Source organism: Silene latifolia, chromosome 5, assembly GCF_048544455.1.
Source record: "Silene latifolia isolate original U9 population chromosome 5, ASM4854445v1, whole genome shotgun sequence".
Taxonomy (NCBI): Eukaryota; Viridiplantae; Streptophyta; class Magnoliopsida; order Caryophyllales; family Caryophyllaceae; genus Silene; species Silene latifolia.
In genome coordinates, this window is record NC_133530.1 from 63,181,097 (window position 1) to 63,204,312 (window position 23,216).

A 23,216-nucleotide genomic window follows, 5' to 3' on the forward strand; every position below is an offset into this window, starting at 1 on the left:
GAATTGGTTTTGGTTTAGCGCTGCGACTACCGTCTTAGCTCCACATATCCATAGCGTGCTTTGGCACAAACCATTTCTATCCCTTTAACCCATTTGCCACCTTTATTGTCCTTGATACATGTACTTGTGTCTACATATTGGATGCATACTAGTTGGGAAAATCTCTATCACATTAGATTGGATGCATGTTTCATAAGTTGAGTGAATGTTTTTACTTATTTCTATCTTCACATATAAATCACCCTTACATACTTATGAGTGCATGAGTGAATCCGCGATAATCCGACTAATTTGTATTGCAAGATCGAAAGGTATTTGGCATTTGTCTATAGTATGGCGACATGAGACTTGAGCTACGTTTTCTATTTCCCGTACCTTTGAATTTGTTTTATTGGTACACTTTGGTTATTGCTTTGTTACAGTTATGGATAGCTCGGGATTTGTATGCATTAAACATTAGCTCCGAGTTATTTGTTTGCCATTTGTATGATTGCCTTATGTTATGTGTGATGCTTTGCTTGAGGACAACCAAAGAGATGGTTTGGGGGAGTTTGATGAGTCATAATTATATGCATATTTATGCCTCCCCTTAGTTACTTTTGATACGGTTTTCGTACTAATTTATATTAAATACATGCCTTTTATGTTAGAATGTTGTTACTTCCGCTATTTGATGTTTAATGCAGGAATGATGCATTTGAGGAGCAAAGGAATGAAATGGGCATCGCGGAGTGGGCATGAAGGAATGCACGAAGCATGGCACGGGAATTTAGAAGAATAAAGGAAGAGAAGTTAAGAAGACAACACGAAGAAAAGATAGAAATAAAGTGGATACTCGATCAATCCCACCTAGGCTCGATCGAGGAAGTAGTGTACTCGATCGAGTGCACCTAGGCTCGATCGAGGATCCTATATTCTCAGGGATTTTTCGCAATTTCCATAAGTCGGTTGTGTTTTACAATAAATACCCAATTCGTACCCTATGTTTATTTACGCATTATTTTACCTAGCTACGCTTTATATTACCCTAGAAACTCTTAAATACTCTTAGTTTTAGTTTTATTTTTACTGTTCGGATCTTCTAAGCTTGTTCTTCATTATTATTACGGTATTGTTTCTAATCTTTCCTTAATTATTAATAATTCAATTGCTTGTTCATCTTCTATGCTTTTAATTATGTTTTCCTTTACTATTATTATTATTGTTGTTCCCTCTATTATGCGTAGCTACACCTCTAATCTAAGGTGAATGGGGATCTAGGTTGTTAGAAGGGGGATCATATTGATGAATTGATAGTTAAATTGCTCTTTGTTGTTGATAGAACCCTGAACTAAACTCCAGGAGGTAGAAATCCAGGGTTAATCCAGCTTAGTTAGTTCAGTACTAGCAGCCAAATAACAAGAAGAAGGCAGATGAGAAGTAGGAGGAATGTCAGTATCAATGTCACTATCACCTTTCCTTAACTGTTCAGACAAAGGCTAAAGTGAAGAGCTCGAAGAATGCAGGTTTGCCCAACACCTTTTTACTAAACAACAAAGACAATTAGAGTTTTTGAAACTCTAAAAAGAGCACCACCACAGACCTGCATCAGAATAAGAAGCCTGCACCAGAACAAGACAAAAGGGACTGAACTGATTTCACCTTGCTTTAAGTTGACTCCTTTTGGAATATATTTATTTTATATTGTATGTTTCCTAGATGGATTTTTAGCCCTTGGATCAATCGTACTCAGAACTATAACCTAAAGCTGACCTATATAAGGACCAGGCTTCTACTGAATTCAGCAGACTTTTGATGAATAAAAAATTAAACCTTGAGAATTCTCTCAACTTTCAAACTTGTGCATTGCTGTAGTTTGAGTCCAGGCCTAACTAACTTGTGCCTTGCTGTAGTTAGTTGAACAAAGTCTGTTGGCATAATTGAGTCAATCCCGTGCACTGCTGTGGATTCATTCAGTTGTGTTGTTTCAAGTCTGAGTCTTAATCCTGTGCCTTGCTGTGGATTTGAGTCTTAAATTTATTAAATTATTATCTTAAGTTTCCTGTGCCTTGCTGTGGAACTTGAGGTCATAGTTATATGCAGTCACCAGTCCAAAATCCAAAGAGTCATCCAAATTAGCCTGTTTTTCCTTAGAATAGTAACTGCCCTAAGGTATTACACTACAAATTGGTAACCAGAGCCAGGTTATAACACAATTCCACCTTTATGTTAGTCTTGGGTTGAGAGAAGTGTGAGTTCATTATCCCTACCTACAACAAAAACACAAAAACAACCATGAGTGAAGAGACTCTTACTGGCATTGAAACCAGGACAGAAACTCTTGTAGAAAATGTGGATACACTACTCAATGCTGTCCACACAGTAATTGAGAGGTTTCCAAACCATGATCTAAGAAGACAGCCACCTGCCAGAGGAAGAGGAAAAGGCAGAGGCTTCTTTGTGGGAGCAGGGAGAGGACAACCAATACATGAGTATGAGTCAGATTCTGAAGAAAGCAACAGGACTCCAGAGGAGGTTCCTGAACACACAGACAAGCATCTAAAGGTAGAAATCCTTGAATTTTCTGGTAGCCTAAATCCTGATGATTTGTTATAATGGATTAGGGATATTGAGAAAATCTTTGAGTATAAACGTTACACTGATATCAAAGCCTTTAAAATTTCTATCTTGAAATTAAAAGGTTATGCTTCTCTATGGTATGATAATTTGAAACACCAAAGGATTAGGGAAGGGTAATAACCACTTAGGTCTTGGTCTAAGCTTAAGAAAAAAGATGCTGGGTAAGTTTGTCACCAAAGATTATACTCAAGATCTCTTTATTAAACTGTCCAAACTTAGGCAAGATGAGAGACCCATTGAGGTCTACCTGAGGGAGTTTGAGCAATTGACCTTACAGTGTGAGATTAATGAGAAACCTGAGCAAACGATTGCTAGGTTCTTGGAAGGCTTAGATAAGGGTATTGCTAGAAAGGTTGGGATACAACCTCTGTGGTCTTATGATGATATTGTCAACTTATCATTTAGAGTTGAAAATATGGGATAGACTAAACCCATAGTACCTAAACCTACTACTAGACCTGTGTTCAGGCCTTACACTAGTGTCAGGATTAGTGAGACACCTAAGCCTGCAGCCCAACCCATACCTGATAAAGGAAAAGGAGTCCTGGACCCAAAGCCTAACCCAACCCCAACTGAGAACATGATCAAGTGTTTCCAGTGTCAGGGTTTTGGTCATTTCAGGAAGGATTGTCCTTATAAGAGAACAATGACAGCCATGGAAGTGGAAGAGTGGGAGAGAGATGGGATATTTATGGCTAAACAGGAGGATCTTAGTGGGGAAGAGACATCTATTGAGGAAGGGCCTAGTCAGGATATGATCTTGGCTCACCCTGATACAGGCCACGTTTTGTCCTTTGGAGAGTGATGCACTCTCAGCAAGCACCATTTAAAGAGGATCAAAGTTCCCTGATTTTCAGGAGCAGGTGCACCATTCAGGGTAGAGTGTGTAACCTGATCATTTATGGAGGAAGCTGTACTAATGTAGCATCTATCACCTTGGTTAAGAAACTGAATCTCAGCACTCAGGAGCACCCACACCCTTACAAGCTCAGGTGGTTGAGAAAAGGAACCGAGGTCAGGGTTGACAAGCAATGCTTGGTCCCATTTTCAATTGAGAATGTTTACAAGGATGAGATTCTGTGTGATGTGGTTCCTATGGATGCCTATCATCTACTCTTAGGCAGGCTATGGGAATTTGATAAGAACTCAGTTCATCAAGGGAGGAGAAACACCTAATCCTCTAGGCAGGGTAGCAGGAAGATAACCCTGACTCCTCTACCTCCTAAACAAAAGAGTTATGGAAGTCCCAGTATGACTGATGGACTCAATGGGGTCTTATTCTTGTCTGAAGTAGGGATGATTAAGGAAATACAGCAAGAGCAACCTGTTCTTATCCTGCTGTTAAAGGAGATTACAGACAGGGAGGAACCTCAGGTTCCTGATGGGGTTAAACCATTGATTGAGCAGTACCAAAATGTGTTTCCTACTGAGCTACTCAGTGGATTGCCGCCCTTGAGAGGCATTGAGCACCAGATTGACCTTGTGCTAGGATCTGTACTCCCTAGCAGACCTGCCTACAGGTGTGATCTTGATGCTACCAGAGAATTGAAAAGACAAATTGATGAGTTGATGGCTAAGGGATTTGTAAGGGAATCATTAAGCCCTTGTGTTGTACCAGTCTTGTTGGTACCCAAGATAGATGACACCTGGAGGATGTGCATAGACAGCAGAGCTATCAACAATATAACTGTTAAATACAGATTTCCAATTCCCAGAGTGGATGACATGCTTGATGAGTTGAGTGGTGCCAGGGTCTTCTCCAAGATTGATCTCAGGCAAGGTTACCATCAATTAAGGATCAGGGAGGGAGATGAATGGAAAACTGTATTCAAAAGAAAGCAAGGGTTGTATGAGTGGCTTGTAATGCCATTTGGATTGTCCAATGAACCTAGCACATTCATGATGTTGATGACTGAAGTGCTGAGGCCATGCTTGGGCAGGTTTGCTGTGGTGTACTTTGATGATATCCTGATCTACATTAAAAATAAAGATGAGCATCTGAGTCACCTTGACTCTGTGTTCAAAATCCTAAGGAACAGCAAGCTGTTCGGTAAACTAGAGAAGTGTACATTCCTGACAACTGAGTTAAAATTCTTGGGATATATAATCTCTGGGAGAAGGATCTCTGTGGACCAAGACAAGATTGAGGCAGTTAAGTCTTGGCCTGTTCCTCAAAACATTACTGAAGTAAGGGATTTCTATGGCCTTGCTTCCTTTTATAGGAGATTCATCAAGAATTTCAGTGCCATCACTGCTCCTATCACTGAATGCATGAAGAAAGGAGAGTTTAAGTGGACCGAAAGTGCCCAGCAGGCCTTCAGAAACATCAAGAAGCTGCTGTGTGAAGCACTTATCCTCAGGTTACCTGATTTCAACTGTTTGTTCGAAGTTAAATGTAATGCCAGTGGTGTGGGTATATGAGCTGTTCTCATTCAGGAGAAGAACCATGTGGCATATTACAGTGAGAAGCTGAATGGGGCCAAGCTGAGTTACTCCACTTATGACAAGGAGTTCTATGCTCTTGTCAGGGCTCTTATGCATTGGAGCCATTATCTCAAACCTAAACCATTTGTGCTGCACTCAGATCATGAAGCCTTAAAGTATATCAGTGGCCAGCACAAGTTGAACCACTAGCATGCTAAGTGGGTTGAATTTATACAGTCCTTCACCTTTTCAAGCAAGTATAAAGAAGGCAAGCAAAACATTATTGTTGATGTCTTGTCAAGGAGGCATTCCCTACTAACAGTCATGAAACAAAGGGTGCTTGATTATGAATTCATGAAGGAACATTACAAAGATGACCCTGACTTCTATGAAGATTGGCAAATTCAAATTGAGGGAACCAGGGTTCAGGGAACTAAATTCTTACTGTAGAAAGGGTTCTTATTCCATGGGAATAAGCTGTGTGTTCCAAGAGGCTCCTACATGGACCTGTTGATCAAGGAAGTCTACTCTAGTGGACTAAGATGACACTTTGGGGTCCAGAAGACATTGGAAATATTACAGGACCAGTTTTATTAGCCCAAAATGATGGGGATGTTCAGATTTCCCTGAGAAGGTGTTCTGTGTATCAACAGGCCAAAAGTTCTTTTCGGGCTGGGCCTTACACTCCATTGCCAGTGCCTAACAAGCCTATGGAGGATGTTAGTATAGATTTCATGGTGCCATTGCCTAGGACCCAGAGGGGCAATGACTCTATAATGGTGGTTGTTGACAGGTTCAGCAAGATGGCTCATTTCATAGCTTGCAAGAATACTGAGGATGCTGCAAGTATTGCTGAAATCTACCTGAAGGAGATAGTCAGGCTACATGGTGTTCCTAAAACCATTGTATCTGATAGGGATGTGAAGTTTATGAGCTACTTCTTGAAAACCTTATGAAGGCTGCTAAACACCAGGTTGCTATTCAGTACCTCTCACCACCCTTAAACAGATGGCCAGACTGAGGTCACAAACAAAACATTGGGAAAGTTTCTGAGGTGCATTGTTAACAAGACCCTGAAAGATTGGGATTTGAAGCTATCCTAGGCCAAATTTGCCTTCAACAGGGCACCAGCATCTGCAACTGGTCATAGTCCATTTGAGGTGGTCTATGGGGTCAATCCTTTAATGCCCTTAGATCTGTCAAGTGTGCTAAGGAAGAAATGAGCTATGATGCAAAGAAGCAGGCAGAACAGATGATGAAATTGCATGCTGTAGTCAGGAGGCAGATTGAGAAGGCTAATGAATCCTACCGGAAACAGACCAGGGTCACAAGGAAGAAGAAGGAATTTGTGCCAGGGGACTTAGTATGGATCCACCTAAAAAAGGAAAGGTTCCCAGCCAAGAGGAAGAGCAAGCTAATGCCAAGAGATGATGGTCCATTTGAGGTCATTGAGAAGGTTGGTCCAAATGCTTACAAGATTGACCTTCCTGGTGACTATGGAGTGCATGGAACATTCAATATTGGGGATCCAAGCCCGTAAGATGGAGAGTCAGAGGATAAAGAGGAACCAGGCTTGAGGTCAAGCTCTTTTCAACCAGGGGAGGATGAAGCAGGAGCTGACATACAGGGCTCAGTTGATTCTAGCCCGAGCTTAGAGCTAGGGTCAACCAGGTTCCAGTTCAGGCAATGCTCAGGCTTTCAGGAGGATGACAAGGTCTAGCTATCAGCTGCCTACCTAGCCAGCAGATAGAACACTCAACTAAACTCCAGGAGGTAGAAATCCAGGGTTAATCCAGCTTAGTTAGTTCAGTACTAGCAACCAAATAACAAGAAGAAGGCAAATGAGAAGTAGGAGGAATGTCACTATTAATGTCACTATACCCTTTCCTTAACTGTTCAGACAAAGGCTAAAGTAAAGAGCTGGAAGAATGCAGGTTTGCCCAGCAAGCTAAACAATAAAGATAATTAGAGTTTTTGAAACTCTAAAAAGATCACCACCACAGAACTGCATCAGAACAAGAAGCTTGCACCAGAACAAGATAAAGGGGGACTGACATTCACCTGTTTCACCTCTGATTTCACCTTGCTTTAAGTTGACTCCCTTTATAATATATTTATTTTATATTGTATGTTTCCTAGATGGATTTGTAGCCCTTGGATCAATCGAACTCAGAACTATAACCTAAAGCTGGCCTATATAAGGGCCAAGCTTCTACTGAATTCAGCAGACTTTCGAAGAATGAAAAATTAAACCTTGAGAATTCTCTCAACTTTCAAACTTGTGCGTTGCTGTAGTTTGAGTCCATGCCTGTTAACTAACTTGCGCCTTGCTATAGTTAGTTGAATAAACTCTGTTGGCATAATTGAGTCAATCCTGTGCACTGCTGTGGATTCATTCAGTTGTGTTGTTTCAAGTTTGAGTCTTAATCCTGTGCCTTGCTGTGGATTTGAGTCTTAAATTTATTAAATTATTATCTTTAGTTTCCTGTACTTTTTTGTGGAGCTTAAGGTCATAGTTATATCCAATCACCAGTCCAAAATCCAAAGAGTCATCCAAATCAGCCTGTTCTACCTTGGAATAGTAATTGTCCTAGGGTATTACACTACAAAAGTGAAAAGAATCAAACCGTGCAAACCCCTATTTAACTCGGTTTTAGACCTCGTCCTAATTTGAGGTCTAACTCCAAAACCGTCTAAGAAGTCATGGCTCCAACCATCCTTATTCTTATCTTGGGTGAGTTTGGGATGTTTTTGTGTAGGATCTTTTATCTCCAAGAGTTACCATTCAGAAACTATTTGAAGAATCATTGCAAAGGTACAAGGGGAACCGGTTTTGAACAATGAGCTAAATGTCGCTTTCAAACTTTCCTCGTTTGATCCAACAAAGCTCAAAGGACTTTTGGGAGCTGCAGAAGAGCCTTACATGGTTCCACAAGGCCTTCAAATCAGTCTATATATCATAAATAAGGAGTTGAGCTAACAAACAAGGAGGGTTGGACTATTAGTTTACTTTATCATTTCTTTGCTTGCTTTATGTCATTTTCAATTTCAGCATTGTGTAAGGCATCGATCGGCTGCCGTTTTTCTTGTAATATAACAGCTTAATTTGGGTCCCTTGGATGTAACTTATAATCAAAGGTCAAGATTGTAAGCCTTGGTCAATATAAACCAAGCTACATACAAGAGAACTTCAGATTTGATTGAACCTTAATACAAGTGAAAACCTAGTTTTTCTCTCTTAAATTCTTTGCTTAGTGCAAGAAAACCATCCTTTGCTTAGTGCTAGGGGCTGAGTGAGTTCTTGCTAGATGCTTGGACAAGCTCGTAGTCTTAAACCTTGGCTTTGTGTTTGGTTTAATTCATATCCCATTCACTCAACTCTTAGCATTTGAGCATCCATTTTCATGCATAATTTCTGTCCAAAATCGAGTCTTTTATGTTTTACTTCAAATTGGTACCAAGAGCCTAGGTTATAACGTAATTACATTGTTGTGTTAGTCTTGGGAAAAGCCTTTCTTTGTGAGTTCATTATACCCCAACTACTTTAAAAATACAAAAACCAACCATGAGTGAAGAGAGGCTCACCGGAATTGAGGGCCAAATGACACAACTTTCTGAAAAATGCGACTTGTTACTAGATGCTTTCAACACCATAATGGCTAACATTCCAACACCAACAAGGAGTGGGAGACCACCTAGAGGCAGGGGTAGAGGCCGTGGCCTCATGGGGGGAGGACGAGCTCATGGTGGCCGTGAGGAAGAGGCATTTTCAGATTCGAAGGATTCCATGGCCGAGGCATTTCAAGGAGAGCCCAACAAAGACTTAAAGGTAGATATTCATGATTTTCATTGTAGTTTAAACCCCGAGGATTTGTTAGATTGGTTTAGGACCATTAAAAGTGTCTTTGAGTTTAAAGGTTATTTCGATAGCAAAGCTTTTAAAGTTGCAATCTTGAAACTCAAAGGCTATGCTTCCCTTTGGTATGAGAACTTAAAAAATCAGAGAAGAAGGGAGGGTAAGGAACCTACTAAGTCTTGGTTAAAACTGAAAAAAAAGCTTAATGAGAAGTTTATACCTAAAGAGTACACCCAAGACATTTTCATTAAGCTCACACAACTTAAATAAGACCAACAACCACTTGAGTCATATCTTAGACACTTTGAACAACTTACTTTGCAATGTGAACTCAATGAAAAGCCCGAACAAAAGATTGCTAGGTTTGTTGAAGGTTTAGATGCTAAGATTGCTCATAAGGTTCGAATACAACAAGTATGGTCCTTTGATGAAGCCGTCAACTTGGCTTTAAGGGTTGAGAAATTGGGTAAGGGGAAGGCCACAACAACTAAACCAGCCGCCAAAACCTCCCCATACAAACCCCCAACCGGTGTCAAAATTAATGAACCCACTTCTCAAAACAAACCCTCTATACTTTGACAAAGGAAAAGCACCCGAAACCACATAAAAAAAAGACAATGCCTCTAAAAAAATATTACCAATGCTAAGGTTATGGTCACTTTGCTAGAGAATGCCCAACCAAGAGAGCCCTTAGTAGCTTTGAAGTGGTCCATTGGGCTGATGATGAGATCCCTGTGTGTGATGAGGATGAGGAGGGGACAGACCATGAGGAGGCTGATGTGGTCATGCCGGATGCGGGTCTTAACTTGGTTACTTGGAGAGTGATGCATACCCAACCCCAACCCTTGGAAATGGACCAAAGACAACAAATTTTTAGGTCTAGGTGCACCATTAAGGGAAGAGTTTGCAATCTTATCATTGATGGGGGGAGTTGTACCAATGTGGCTTCTAGTAATCTTATTGAGAAGCTATCATTACCTACACAAGATCATCCTAATCCTGATAAATTGAGGTGGCTTAACAAAGGGGCTGAAGTTAGAGTGGATAAGCAATGCCTAGTGTCCTTCTCCATTGGTAAGAACTATTCGGATGAGGATCTTTGTGATGTCTACCTATGGATGCTTGCCATCTTCTTCTTAGTAGACCTTGGGAGTTTAATAGGGATTCGGTACACCATGGGAGAGACAACACTTACACCTTCAAGTTTGGCTTAAGAAAGGTCATTCTAACACCACTTCCACCCGTCCTTAAGCACACTACACCACCATCCATGCTTGAGCCTTCAAGAGAGGTATTGTTGATCAATGAGGCTGAGATGTTCCAAGAGTTAAAGGGTGATGAAGATGTATATGCTCTTGTTGTAAAAGATGTGTCTTTTGGGCAGAATATTTCACTACCTAAAGAGGTCCAAGAGCGTCTCCAATCCTATGAAGATGTGTTCCCAAATGAGCTTCCAAGTGGCTTGCCTCCTCTTAGGGGCATTGAGCATCAAATTGATTTTATTCCGGGTGCTACATTACCAAACAAGGCTGACTATAGAAGTGATCCTAAAGCTACTCAAGAACTACAACAACAAATTAGAGAGCTTGTGAGAAAAGGCTTTGTGAGGGAGTCCCTTAGTCCGTGTCCTGTCCCGGCCCTCTTAGTGCCAAAGAAAGATGGGTCTTGGAGGATGTGTACGGATAGTAGAGCCATCAACAACATTACCATCAAGTATAGGTACCCCATGCCTAGGCTTGATGACATCTGGGATGAGCTTAGTGGAGCTCAATTGTTTTCAAAGATTGATTTAAGGCAAGGCTACCACTATGTAAGGATCAAGGAAGGAGATGAATGGAAAACGGCTTTCAAAACTAAGCATGGGTTATATGAGTGGCTTGTGATGCCCTTTGGTCTTTCTAATGCACCAAGTACCTTCATTATACTCATGACCGAGGTACTTAGGCCTTACTTGGGCAGATTTGTGGTTGTTTACTTTAATGATATCTTGGTCTATAGTCTATCCAAGGAAGAGCACCTCAAGCATTTGCAAGTGTTGTTTGAAACTCTTAGGGAGCACAAGTTGTATGGCAAGCTAGAGACGTGTTCTTTTTGAAAGATCATAGATCCTAATTAGACTCTCTAATTAAAAATAAATTATCTCATAATATGTTCATTTAGTGATCTATGTAACATGCATGCAAATATAAAAGCATAAAAATAAAAGTTAAGGAAAAACAATTTCCTTACATTGATATTTATGGTAAAAATGGGCACAAACTAGATCACCTATCTAGTTTGTTCTTGAGCTAAATAACGATGGATGATCCTCCTAGAAAAACCTTCAAAAAGAAAGTCTCCTTCAAGTTGCACCCAAGAACAACACCCAAATAATCTTACAAGTATTAACTAGATACTTGTAAAATTTAACCCTTGATAATATGTGAATATTACTAAAGAAAACTTAGTAATTATTTTCTTTTTACTAACAACTTAGTAATTTATGGGTTTTATTATTTTAGAGAGATGAAAGATATACACATACAAATGTTCAAAGTGTAGTGTAAAAATGAACAACAATTGGAGTGTATAAAGGGGGAAAGTGGCGGGTGGAGTGAGGTGGAGTGAGGGAGTGATTTTTCTTTTTTTTTTTTGTCCAATTCATTATTACATGCATAATGATCACATGACAACTTATGGAAGAAAAATCAAGCAAAGTTAAATGATTATGATCATCCACTACACTCCATTTACACAGTCCAATGTCCCATTTACGGGTCCATTTTGGTTCTTATATTTGTCGCACAAATACGTGTAAATTTTATTTAAACATTGTTTTATGTTTAAATACTTCCAATTAATTTCGTCCAAATCACTCCGTAAATATACGTGTACCGCTACACATATTATTTACGTGCTAATATTAATCACATTAATCAATTAGTACAATTTTAGTGAATTAACAATTAATTAACTAAAACCCGTCTCCCAAAAATTTATTATTCAATTATCGCATAATTAAATAATAACTGTCGTGCCTCGAGTTCGCAACTCGAAATCTCTCTAGAAATAATCGACTAACCTTTTAGTCTATAAATCAAGGGACTAAATAAATTGTATCTCATACAATTAATTAGTTATCAATTGGGGTTCGTTCCTATAGGTGTGACCGAAAGGGGTCAGTTGATCACCGCCGTCTCACGACAATAACGTCAAACTCTAGTTAGCCAACCGTTATCGATTTATGTTAATCAATTGACGAGGATCAAATAATTAAATATCCTGATGATATTCCTTTAATGAGATTTATTATGTAAATGCACTATTGTGGAGGACACTAACTCCAACAATCTCCCACTTGTCCAACACAAGGTGTGCGCGACCAATTCTCTTGTCCATTTTAATCTCCCACTAAATGCAAGGTGTCTTTCAGGTCGCACTTGCACATGAACATATCGCGAGTGGTTTTCTCGATCAGGAGTGTGATTATCTGAACGGAAAATCTCCCACATATTACTTCCGAGCGTGGCCACGCATTTGTAGTCATTAACTCCTCGAGTGGCCTTGAGATATAGTTACTCAACGTGGGTGGACAATTCCTGTATGCCCTATCTATCTTTGCCCAATACAGCTCATCATGACTCAGAAGATGTCCTTTTAGCCTCCTTTCATGGCACGACCTAGGACAAAACCCAAAGTCACTCAGAAACTGCATTGACTTGGATAATAGTCTCCAGTCAAAAGAATCGACTCATAGGAACATCTTAGAGATCCCTGCCATGACTAGGCGTCTATAATAGAACTTAGGGACTCTCTAAATGATCACTGTTCGGCAAAGTGTCACACACTCTGCCTATATAATCGACTAGTCATCACGTATGACCTCATGGTGTTGAACAACCATCAATCGACTTACAATCTAGTGACTCCGAGACGTCACCTCATTAAGTGACTAGGGACAAAATACAATGTTCATCTTATTCACTTGAATAGTGTTCAACATTGTCTCCACAACTTATTCAGATAAACAAGGTATTAAAAATTTAGTCACACTAAATAAAAGATTCATAAAAAAATGAATGCAAAAACAATGAATGTGATTATCATATATATAAAATAAGAGATACACTCTCCAATTATTACATATCCATAATCTAAAGAAAATCTGGTATTCGTCTCAATCCCATTTCGATGACATGACCATCATGCTTAGCCTTTGATAAAGGCTTGGTTAAAGGATCAACAATATTATCATCTGTCCCAACCTTACAAATGTCAATTTCCTTCCTTTCCACATAATCTCTAATTACATGGTATTTCCTTTCAATGTGTCTAGATTTGTTACTAGACTTCGGCTCTTTGGCTTGAAAAATAGCTCATTTGTTATCACAATATAGAGTGATCGGATCTTCGTCGGAATGGACTACTCCTAGTCCCTCCATGAATTGCCTAATCTAAATAGCTTCCTTTGCAGCCTCAGACGCTGCAAGGTACTCAACCTCTGTTGTAGAATCCGCGGTAACGCTTTCCTTGAAGCTCTTCCAGCAAACATCTCCTCCATTTAGCATAAACACATAGCCGGATTGGGATTTCATATCATCTCGATCGGCTTGGAAACTTGCGTCTGTGTAACCTCTTACACGCAACTCAGTTTCTCCTCCAAACACTAAGAGCGAATCCTTAGTCCTTCTCAAGTACTTAAGGATGTTCTTTACGGCTATCCAGTGACTCTCACCAGGCTTGGCTTGATAACGACTTGTTATGCTCAAGGCATACGCAACGTCGGGACGAGTGCAAATCATAGCATACATGATAGACCCAACAACGGAAGCATATGGGACGGTCTTCATGTGTTCAATCTCCTTAGGGGTAGAGGGAGACTGTGACTTGCTCAAAGTAATCCCTTGGCCCATAGGTAGAAATCCTCTCTTGGATTCTTTCATATTGAACCGGTCAAGAACTTTGTCAATATAAGCTTCTTGACACAATGCTAGTATCCTTTTGGACCTATCCCTATAGATCCGGATACCCAAGATTCATTGTGCCTCTCCCAAGTCCTTCATCTGGAAGTGTTTCCCTAGCCACTCCTTAACGGAAGTGAGCGATGGAACATCATTCCCGATGAGCAATATGTCATCCACATATAGGACAAGGAATGCAACTTTACTCCCAATAAACTTCATGTATAAACACGGTTCTTCAACACTTCTAGTGAAACCGTATTGTTTAATGACATGATCAAAGCGATGGTTCCAACTCCGAGATGCTTGCTTAAGACCATAGATGGACTTCTTGAGCTTACACACCTTCTTAGGGTTAGATGTATCCATAAAACCTTCAGGTTGTATCATGTACACTTCCTCTTCTAGAATCCCTTTTAAGAAGGCGGTTTTGACATCCATTTGCCAATCTCATAATCATGAAATGTGACAACCGCTAAGATTATCCTAATTGACCGAAGCATAGCGACTGGAGCGAAAGTTTCGTCATAGTGTAAACCATGAACTTGGGTGAAACCTTTTGCCACCAATCTAGCTTTGTAAACATCTATATGTTTATCCACGCCGAGCTTAATTTTATATATCCATTTACACTGAAGGGGTCGCACTCCCTCAGGTAAATACACCAAGTCCCATACTTTGTTCTCGTACATGGAATCTATTTCGGACCGTATGGCTTCTAGCCAAAGCGAGGAGTCGGGACAAGACATGGCCGATTTGTAGGTAGTGGGTTCATCACTTTCCAAAAGTAACAAAACACCTTCCTCTTCGATGTTACCAAGGTAGCGGTCAGGTGGATTAGAAATCCTACTTGACATTCTAGGAACAATTACCGTTTAAGAGGAAGAGGAAATGCTATCCTCCACGTTCTCATCTACCTCATTCTCGGTTTGTGGCTCTCGAACTTCGTCAAGTTCAAATTTTCTCCCACTCTGTCTCCTAGAAATAAACTCCTTTTCTAGGAAGACAGCATCATGAGCTACAAACACTTTGTTCTCGTGTTTATTGTAGAAGTAATAGCCACGTGTTTCCCTTGGATATCCTACAAAAAGACATTTGTCAGACCTGGGTGCAAGTTTATTGTCAGACTTGATCTTGACGTACGCTTCGCAACCCCAAATGCGCATAAATGACAAATGATGGACTTTCCCTGTCCATATCTCATATGGAGTCTTATCGGCCGCTTTAGTCGGGCTTCGATTTAGTGAAAATATTGCAGACAAGAGGGCAAAACCCCAAAATGAATCAGGAAGCTCGGTTCGACTCATCATAGACCGAACCATGTCTAATAAAGTTCGTTTTCTCCTTTCGGCCACACCATTTAATTGTGGTGTGCCAGGAGGTGTCCATTGTGATATTATACCATAATCTTTTAGGTGTGAATCAAATTCAAAATTTAGGTATTCACCACCACGATCGGATCGTAGGGTTTTAACCCTTTTATCCAATTGGTTCTCTACTTCATTTTGAAACTCTTTGAACTTATCAAAAGCTTCACTTTTATTCTTCATCAAGTAGACATACCCATATCTACTCAAGTCATCAGTAAAAGTAATGAAGTAGTGAAAACCTCCTCTAGCGGTGATGGTTAATGGTCCACACACATCCGTATGTATGAGAGCCAAAACCTCACTAGTTCGTGTCCCTTTTCCCGCAAAAGGTGCACGAGTCATCTTGCCTAAAAGGCAAGACTCGCATGTACCATAAGATTCGAAATAAAATGGTTTGAGCACTTTTGATGAAGCAAGTCTCTTAATGCGTCTTTCGTTTATGTGGCCTAAACGACAATGCCAAAGGTAGGATTCGTTTGGATCACCCATTTTGAGCTTTTTAGTTTCCACATGATAAACGTTATTAACATCATTTAAAACATAAATGCCTCCAATTGAAATGGCCTTGCCATAAACCACATCATTCAATGAAAAAGTACAACTATTGTCCTTAATCATAAAACAAAAGCCTTCCGCGTCTAACGCGAAAATGGAGATGATGTTATTGGTTAAAGTTGGTACAAAATAACACTTATTTAAATATAACTCTAGACCATTATCTAAAGTGAGCACATAGGTCCCCACGGAAACGGCCGCTACTCTAGCTTCATTGCCCATGCGGAGATCCACATCACCTTTTGCTAGTGCTCGCACGTCCCTTAAACCCTGCAAATGATAACAAAGGTGAGAGCCACATCCGGTATCAGGTACCCAAGTGGAAATGCAAGCATAATTAACGTCTATCACATAGAGAGAGGAAATCATCTCAATAGGCGTCACACGCCCTTCCTTGAGATCCTCCAAGTATTTGGGACAACTACTCCTATAATGCCCCTTTCCATTACAATGGAAACATTCGGCCTCGGAGAGTTTGACACCTTTTGCCTTGGGTTTGCCATTCTCAACGGCTTTCCCCTTTCCCTTGTCTTGTTTCTTTGACGATTTCTTGAATTGGGACTTTTCCTTCCCCTTTCCCTTTTTAACTCCAAGGGACATGTTCTTTAACTTCATGGTTAGAACATCCCCTTTTTCACTCCCACTAGCTTCCATATCCGTCTTCGATTGGGTGAGGAGTGCATGAATTTCATGGTAACTCTTATCCATGCCATTCATGTTGTAGTTTACCCTAAAGTGGGCAAACTTGGTGGGAAGTGAGTGGAGGATACATCCACCACAAGAGTCTTAGCAATCTTACACCCTAGACGCTCTAGGATGTCGACATATTCGACCATTTTTAGCACATGGGGACCAACCTTTTGGCCCCTCTCAAGCTTAGCTTCAAAGAAGCGTGCCGCCGCATCGTATTGACGGACTTTAGGTGTTTGTGAAAACATAGTAATCATACGAGTGAATATCTCGTACGCATTTAAAGAAATGCATGAAAGCTTGAGCTTTGGGGACATCGACTATATCAACACATTTTTGATATCATTCGACATCCTCACATGGTCATCATAGGCGGTACGCACCGCCGATGTAGCCTTTGGACTGGGCTCGATAGGAGGAGCATCGGTTAAGTAAGTGAGCACGTTGTCGGACAACGCGGCGCTATTGATGTTGGATTCCCATTCAAGAAAGTTACTATCGTCATCTTTTAAGATACATTTATCCATTACGGACCTTAGCCATGAATCTTTGCCTCGTGAAGTAGTCGATGGAGTTGAAGAAGTTGCCATTGCGAATTAAAATGCTACAACAAATAAGGAAAAATTAACATCCATTGTTTTAAAATTACTTGTGAAAACATGTTTAACAAGTTTTAGCATTTATATAATGATCTCCCACTAAATTATATAAATGATTCCAAGACCCAAATATTAAACAAAAATGAGCATCGCTTGGGCGAAACATCCCATAATCGTGTAAATTCGATAAGTCAACGGTTGACTAATTCTACCTCTAGAACTCTTGGTTGACGAATTTCCTTAAATTCATCTAGTAGCCCCGGAATACAAGACCGTCTTATACCCCGTTGAGTCCAACCAATTTTGGCGCGTGATAACCGTTTACCACCCTACTTACCCAAGGTAAAAAGAGAACACCCCGCTTGGGCGAGCGTGGCTCTAATGAACAAGGGATTCATAGGTGTTACTAATTGGTAAGGCTAATATCAATTTTAGTTATGTGAGGGATCTTGTTAATTTAGTCATAAATTACCTATAAGTGAACTAAGTCGGTGAATGTAAATGACGTGAATTGACAAACGCGAAAATAAAATGCATGTGAATGGCGATTTTGGCATGCGCGAAAATAAACAAGCAAGCATATGAATAATCCTAGTATGGCCACCTAGTTAAAATAAACTAGACTATTACATATCAGAAACCAACTCCTTGGTCCCTTGCCTCTTCATTCCAAAAGTGGCTCCTTCTTGTGGGATTTGGAACACCTTCCAAAAATAGACTCCGTCTCGATGTAATCCGTCTTTTGGAAACGCCGGTAAGAATAACTATTACAATTTAAATTACATAGCTATTCCTATTATACATTAATTAATTAATAAAATAAATAAAACTATTAATTAATTACAAATCGACGATATGAGATCGTATTTAATTACAAACAAATCGCTATTCCCATTCATTTCGGGCAATAACGATTAAAATAAACTAGGCCATACTAGGTACAATAAAATAAATACTTTAAATAGATGAAAATCATTCATTCAACATAAATAAATATGCTTAAAATCGCCCTATCTATCAATCGTTGGTATCCATCTCGGTTTTGTGGATTTAATCGATTTTTAACTTGTAAAAATCAATCATCAACTCTTAAATCTCATTTAAGTCCAAACTAATTTTTCAAACTGTTTTGGACCTCAAAATTAGTCCTCACTAATTTAATGATGAATAATTAGTTTGATTTGGTGATATTTTGCTAACTTAATCGGTAAAATCATAACTTTTAAGTAATAAATCCAAAATAATTGAAACATTACCCAAAAATTGAAACAAAAATATTGAGTATTCTGGAACACTCTCAAGAACACCAAAATGTCAGAAAAATTGCCCAAAAATTCGGATAAAATTTTATGAAGAAAAATATCGATATTTATCGGTTTTTAACCACTAAAACCAATAAACATCAAAACAAGGTGAAATCATATTTTAAATTTAACTTTTACCTTTAAAATCATATTTTTAAATTTACATAAATTTATCATGGGCAGGAACAAATGTTTCGAGTATATGATTAATTTATTTCGCTTTTATCGACTTTTATCTCATAAAATCAATAAACATACAAAACTTCAAACCAACCTTCGAAATTTTACTTACAATCTGTAGAAAATATGCATGAAACACCATAAATATTTTATGACCCGAATCAACTTTTAACTATTTTTAGTTAATTCTTAACTAAAATACGGCATTTTGACTCGATTTTCTACCAAAAAACATTAAAAATAGCAAAATAACTTCATAAATCACCAAATTTTACCACAAACCTTTTGAGATCAGTAGGCATGCATGCCCAAAAAGTTTCGTGGCAAAACCGCATCTAACACAATTTTTGAGTTTTTATAAATTATCTCATAATTTATTAATATGCTTAAAATCAACATGCAAATTATAAGCCTAGCTCTGATACCACTTGAAAGATCATAGATCCTAATTAGACTCTCTAATTAAAAACAAATTATCTCATAATATGTTCATTTAGTGATCTATGTAACATGCATGCAAATATAAAAGCATAAAAATAAAAGTTAAGGAAAAACAATTTCCTTACATTGATATTTATGGTAAAAATGGGCACAAACTAGATCATCTATCTAGTTTGTTCTTGAGCTAAATAATAATGGATGATCCTCCTAGAAAAACCTTCAAACAGAAAGTCTCCTTCAAGTTGCACCCAAAAACAATAGCCAAATAATCTTACAAGTATTAATTAGATACTTGTAAAATTTAACCCTTGATAATATGTGAATATTACTAAAGAAAACTTAGTAATTATTTTCTTTTTACTAACAACTTAGTAAATTATGGGTTTTATTATTTTAGAGAGATGAAAGATATACACATGCAAATGTTCAAAGTATAGTGTAAAAATGAACAACAATTGGAGTGTATAAAGAGGGAAAGTGGCGGGTGGAGTGAGGTGGAGTGAGGGAGTGATTTTTCTTATTTTTTTGTCCAATTCATTATTACATGCATAATGATCACATGACAACTTATGGAAGAAAAATCAAGCAAAGTAAAATGATTATGATCATCCACTACACTCCATTTACACGGTCCAATGTCCCATTTACGTGTCTATTTTTGTTCTTATATTTGTCCCACAAATACGTATAAATTTTATTTAAACATCGTTTTATGTTTAAATGCTTCGAATTAATTTCGTCCAAATCACTCCGTAAATATACGTGTACCGCTACACATATTATTTACGTACTTATATTAATCGCATTAATCAATTAGTACAATTTTAATGAATTAACAATTAATTAACTAAAACCCGTCTCCCAAAAATTTATTATTCAATTATCGCATAATTGAATAATAACTGTCGTGCCTCGAGTTCGAAACTCGAAATCTCTCTAAAAATAATCGAATAACCTTTTAGTCTATAAATCAAGGGACTAAATAAATTGTATCTCATACAATTAATTAGTTATCAATTGGGGTTCGTTCCTATAGGTGTGACCAAAAAGGGTCAGTTGATCACCGCCGTCTCACGACAATAACGTCAAACTCTAGTTAGCAAACCGTTATCGATTTACGTTAATCAACTGACGAGGATCAAATAATAAAACATATCCTGATGATATTCCTTTAATGAGATTTATTATGTAAACGCACTATTGTGGAGGACACTAACTCCAACACTTTTATGCAAAGTGAAGTCCAATTCTTGGGTTTTATCATCTCTGCCCGGGGAATTCTAGTTGATCAAGAGAAGGTTAAAGCTATCAAAACATGGCCTAATCCAAAGAATATCACGGATGTAAGAAGCTTTCATGGGTTAGCCTCTTTTTATAGGAGGTTCATCAAAGATTTCAGCACCATCACGGCTCCCATAACCGAGTGTATGAAAAAAGGGGAGTTCAAGTGGAATGATAAGGCCGAGAGCTCCTTCCAAGCTATCAAGGGAATGCTTTGTGAGTCTCCAATTCTTTCCTTACCAAATTTTGATAAGTTGTTTGAAGTAGAGTGCGATGCTAGTGGTATTAGCATAGGGGCTGTCCTATTGCAAGAACGCAAACCCATTGCTTACTTTAGTGAGAAATTGAGTGGTGCCAAGCTCAATTATTCAACCTATGATAAGGAGTTCTATGCTATTGTTCGAGCCTTAACCCATTGGAGACACTACTAGAAACCACAACCATTTGTTCTCCATTCGGATCATGAGGCTCTCAAATACATTAATGGCCAACACAAGCTCAATCATAGGCATGCTAAATAGATGGAGTTCCTACAATCCTTCAACTTTTCAAGCAAGTATATAGAGGGAAAAGATAATATAGTGGCTGATGCATTGTCTAGGAGGTTCATTATGTTGAGTTTCATGGAGCAAAGGGTCCTTGGGTTTGAGTACATGAAAGAGTTATATGTGGAGGATCCGGAATTTAAAGAAGAATGGGAGCTCCTTCAATCTAGCCGAATCAAGCTTGGGAGCAAGTACTTGGTTTAAAATGGGTTCTTATTCTTTGGAAACAGATTGTGTGTGCCTAAGGGACCTTATAGAAGTTTATTGATATGGGAAGTGCACTCCAATGCTTTTGCCGGGCACTTTGGCATTCAAAAGACCTATGACATACTCCAAGAGCAATTCTATTGTCCTAAGATGCTTGGGGATGTCCAAGATGTGATCAAGAGGTGTGCTCCTTGTCAACAATCAAAATCCTATTTCCAAACAGGCCCTTATACTCCTTTACCGATTCCAAATCAGCCATGGGAGGACATAAGCATGGATTTCATTGTTGCTTTACCAAGAACTCAAAGAGGGAAGGATTCAATCATGGTGGTTGTATATAGGTTTAGCAAGATGTCACATTTTATTGCTTGCAAGAAAACTGAAGATGCAACTAGTGTGGCCGAGCTCTATTTCAAAGAAGTGGTCAAGCTCCATGGTATTCCTAAGTCCATTGTCTCGGATAGGGATTCAAAGTTCATAAGTCATTTTTGGAGGACCTTATGGAAGCTACTCATGACAAGTCTCTTATTTAGCACCTCCCATCACCCTCAAACTGATGGGCAAACAGAAGTTACCAACAAGACCTTGGGGAGGATCCTTAGATGCACGGTTGCTAAGTCATTAAAAGATTGGGACCTCAAACTAGCTCTAGCCGAGTTTGCCTTCAACCGAGCACCCTGCACAACCACAGGTAAGTCTCCTTTTGAGGTGTTTTATGGCGTGAATCCTATGATGCCTACTGATTTGGAACCCATCAAGAGGAATACCATTGATTATTATGCTAAGAAAAGAGTTGAACAAATGCTCCATGTCCATGAACAAGTCAAGAAGCAAATTGAGAAGGCTAATGAAACTCATAAGGCCAAGTCCAAGGGTGCTAAGGGAACCAAAAGCTTTGAACCCGGAGATCTTATTTGGATACACTTGAGAAAGGAAATATTTCCATAAAAAGGGAAGAATAAGCTTATGCCTAGAACTGATGGTCCATTTGAAGTCCTTGAGAAGTTTGGGTCCAATGCATACAAGATAAACCTTTCCGGAGAGTATGGTGTCCATGGAACTTTCAATATTGGAGATTTAAGTCCTTACTATGAAGAGATTGAAGAGGATGTGCTCAAGGATTTGAGGGCAAATCCTTTTCAAGAAGGGGAGATTGAAAAGAATCAAACCGTGCAAACCCCTACTTCACCCGGTTTTGGACCTCGTCCTAATTTGAGGTCTAACTCCAAAACCGTATAAGAAGTCGTGGCTCCAACCGTCCTAATTCTTATCTTGGGTGAGTTTGGGACGTTTTTGTCTAGGATCTTTTGTAACACCCCCATATACCGAGGAGCCTTATCTAGACCTCCTTAGCATATAAGGGCGTTACCATCTCGGTTGCCAGAGGTAAATAATCATCAAAGGTGGAAAACAGAACAATTGTAGTTAAATTTACAAGTGTTACATTAAACCAACAAAATAAAGGTACAACTCGTCAGCTACACACTATCTCTATCAGTACTGGTGATGACTCATCCCCGCCAGAACTCCAGCCATCAACCACATCAACACCTGCTAAGACTGACTGCTCACCATAAGGGATCACGGCAGACACATAAACAAACAAGACAACCACACAAGGTCAGTAACCGAGGCAAGACTCAACATGAACCAACAACAATTATCAACACGACACAGCACAACCAGTCACACACAATCACACCCACTCCAATCAATCTCCATCACCCACTGTCCACTGGACCAGCCCTGCCAGTGGGGGACCGCAGCCGTTCCCACCTAAGCCTCACTCATCATACCGAGCGATAACCCTGTCCCATTAATGTGCACATCCCCTCCCGTGGCGGTTTCCACGGAGGGCGAAACTAGGGCGTGAAGCCACTCCCGCAAGTGACTCCACTCAGCCGAGGACGCACCTCGAGAACCAGAGACAAACAATCGCTGCATACAATTTGCAATACAACAACAACCAACAAACTGTATACACCAACCAAATACCGCATATACGCTGCCACACAAACACAACTACAACACAATAACCACGACACAACAACCGACACACTAGACCATCCACATAAACTGAGTAGGCGAACCTACCTTTAAGCAACTGCAACCGTTCCATGCCAACACACGCAATATCCAGCAATCAAGCAACACCTATATACACAATACAATCATCTATTACTACCATTCTAATCCTAACTGAAA

General features: G+C 39.3%; 2 protein-coding genes across 2 annotated transcripts; both read left to right on the top strand.

Moving 5' to 3' along the window:
- The first annotated feature begins 3,423 nt into the window (after positions 1-3,423).
- LOC141655439 (uncharacterized) lies at positions 3,424-3,795 on the top strand. Its single transcript, XM_074462520.1, has one exon. The coding sequence runs from the start codon at positions 3,424-3,426 to the stop codon at positions 3,793-3,795; it is 372 nt and encodes a 123-aa protein (XP_074318621.1).
- A 6,218-nt stretch (positions 3,796-10,013) lies between these two features.
- On the top strand, positions 10,014-10,994 carry LOC141655441 (uncharacterized). The gene is made up of 2 exons (XM_074462521.1): positions 10,014-10,561; positions 10,898-10,994. The coding sequence occupies exons 1-2, from the start codon at positions 10,014-10,016 to the stop codon at positions 10,992-10,994; spliced, it is 645 nt and encodes a 214-aa protein (XP_074318622.1).
- The last annotated feature ends 12,222 nt before the right edge of the window (positions 10,995-23,216 follow it).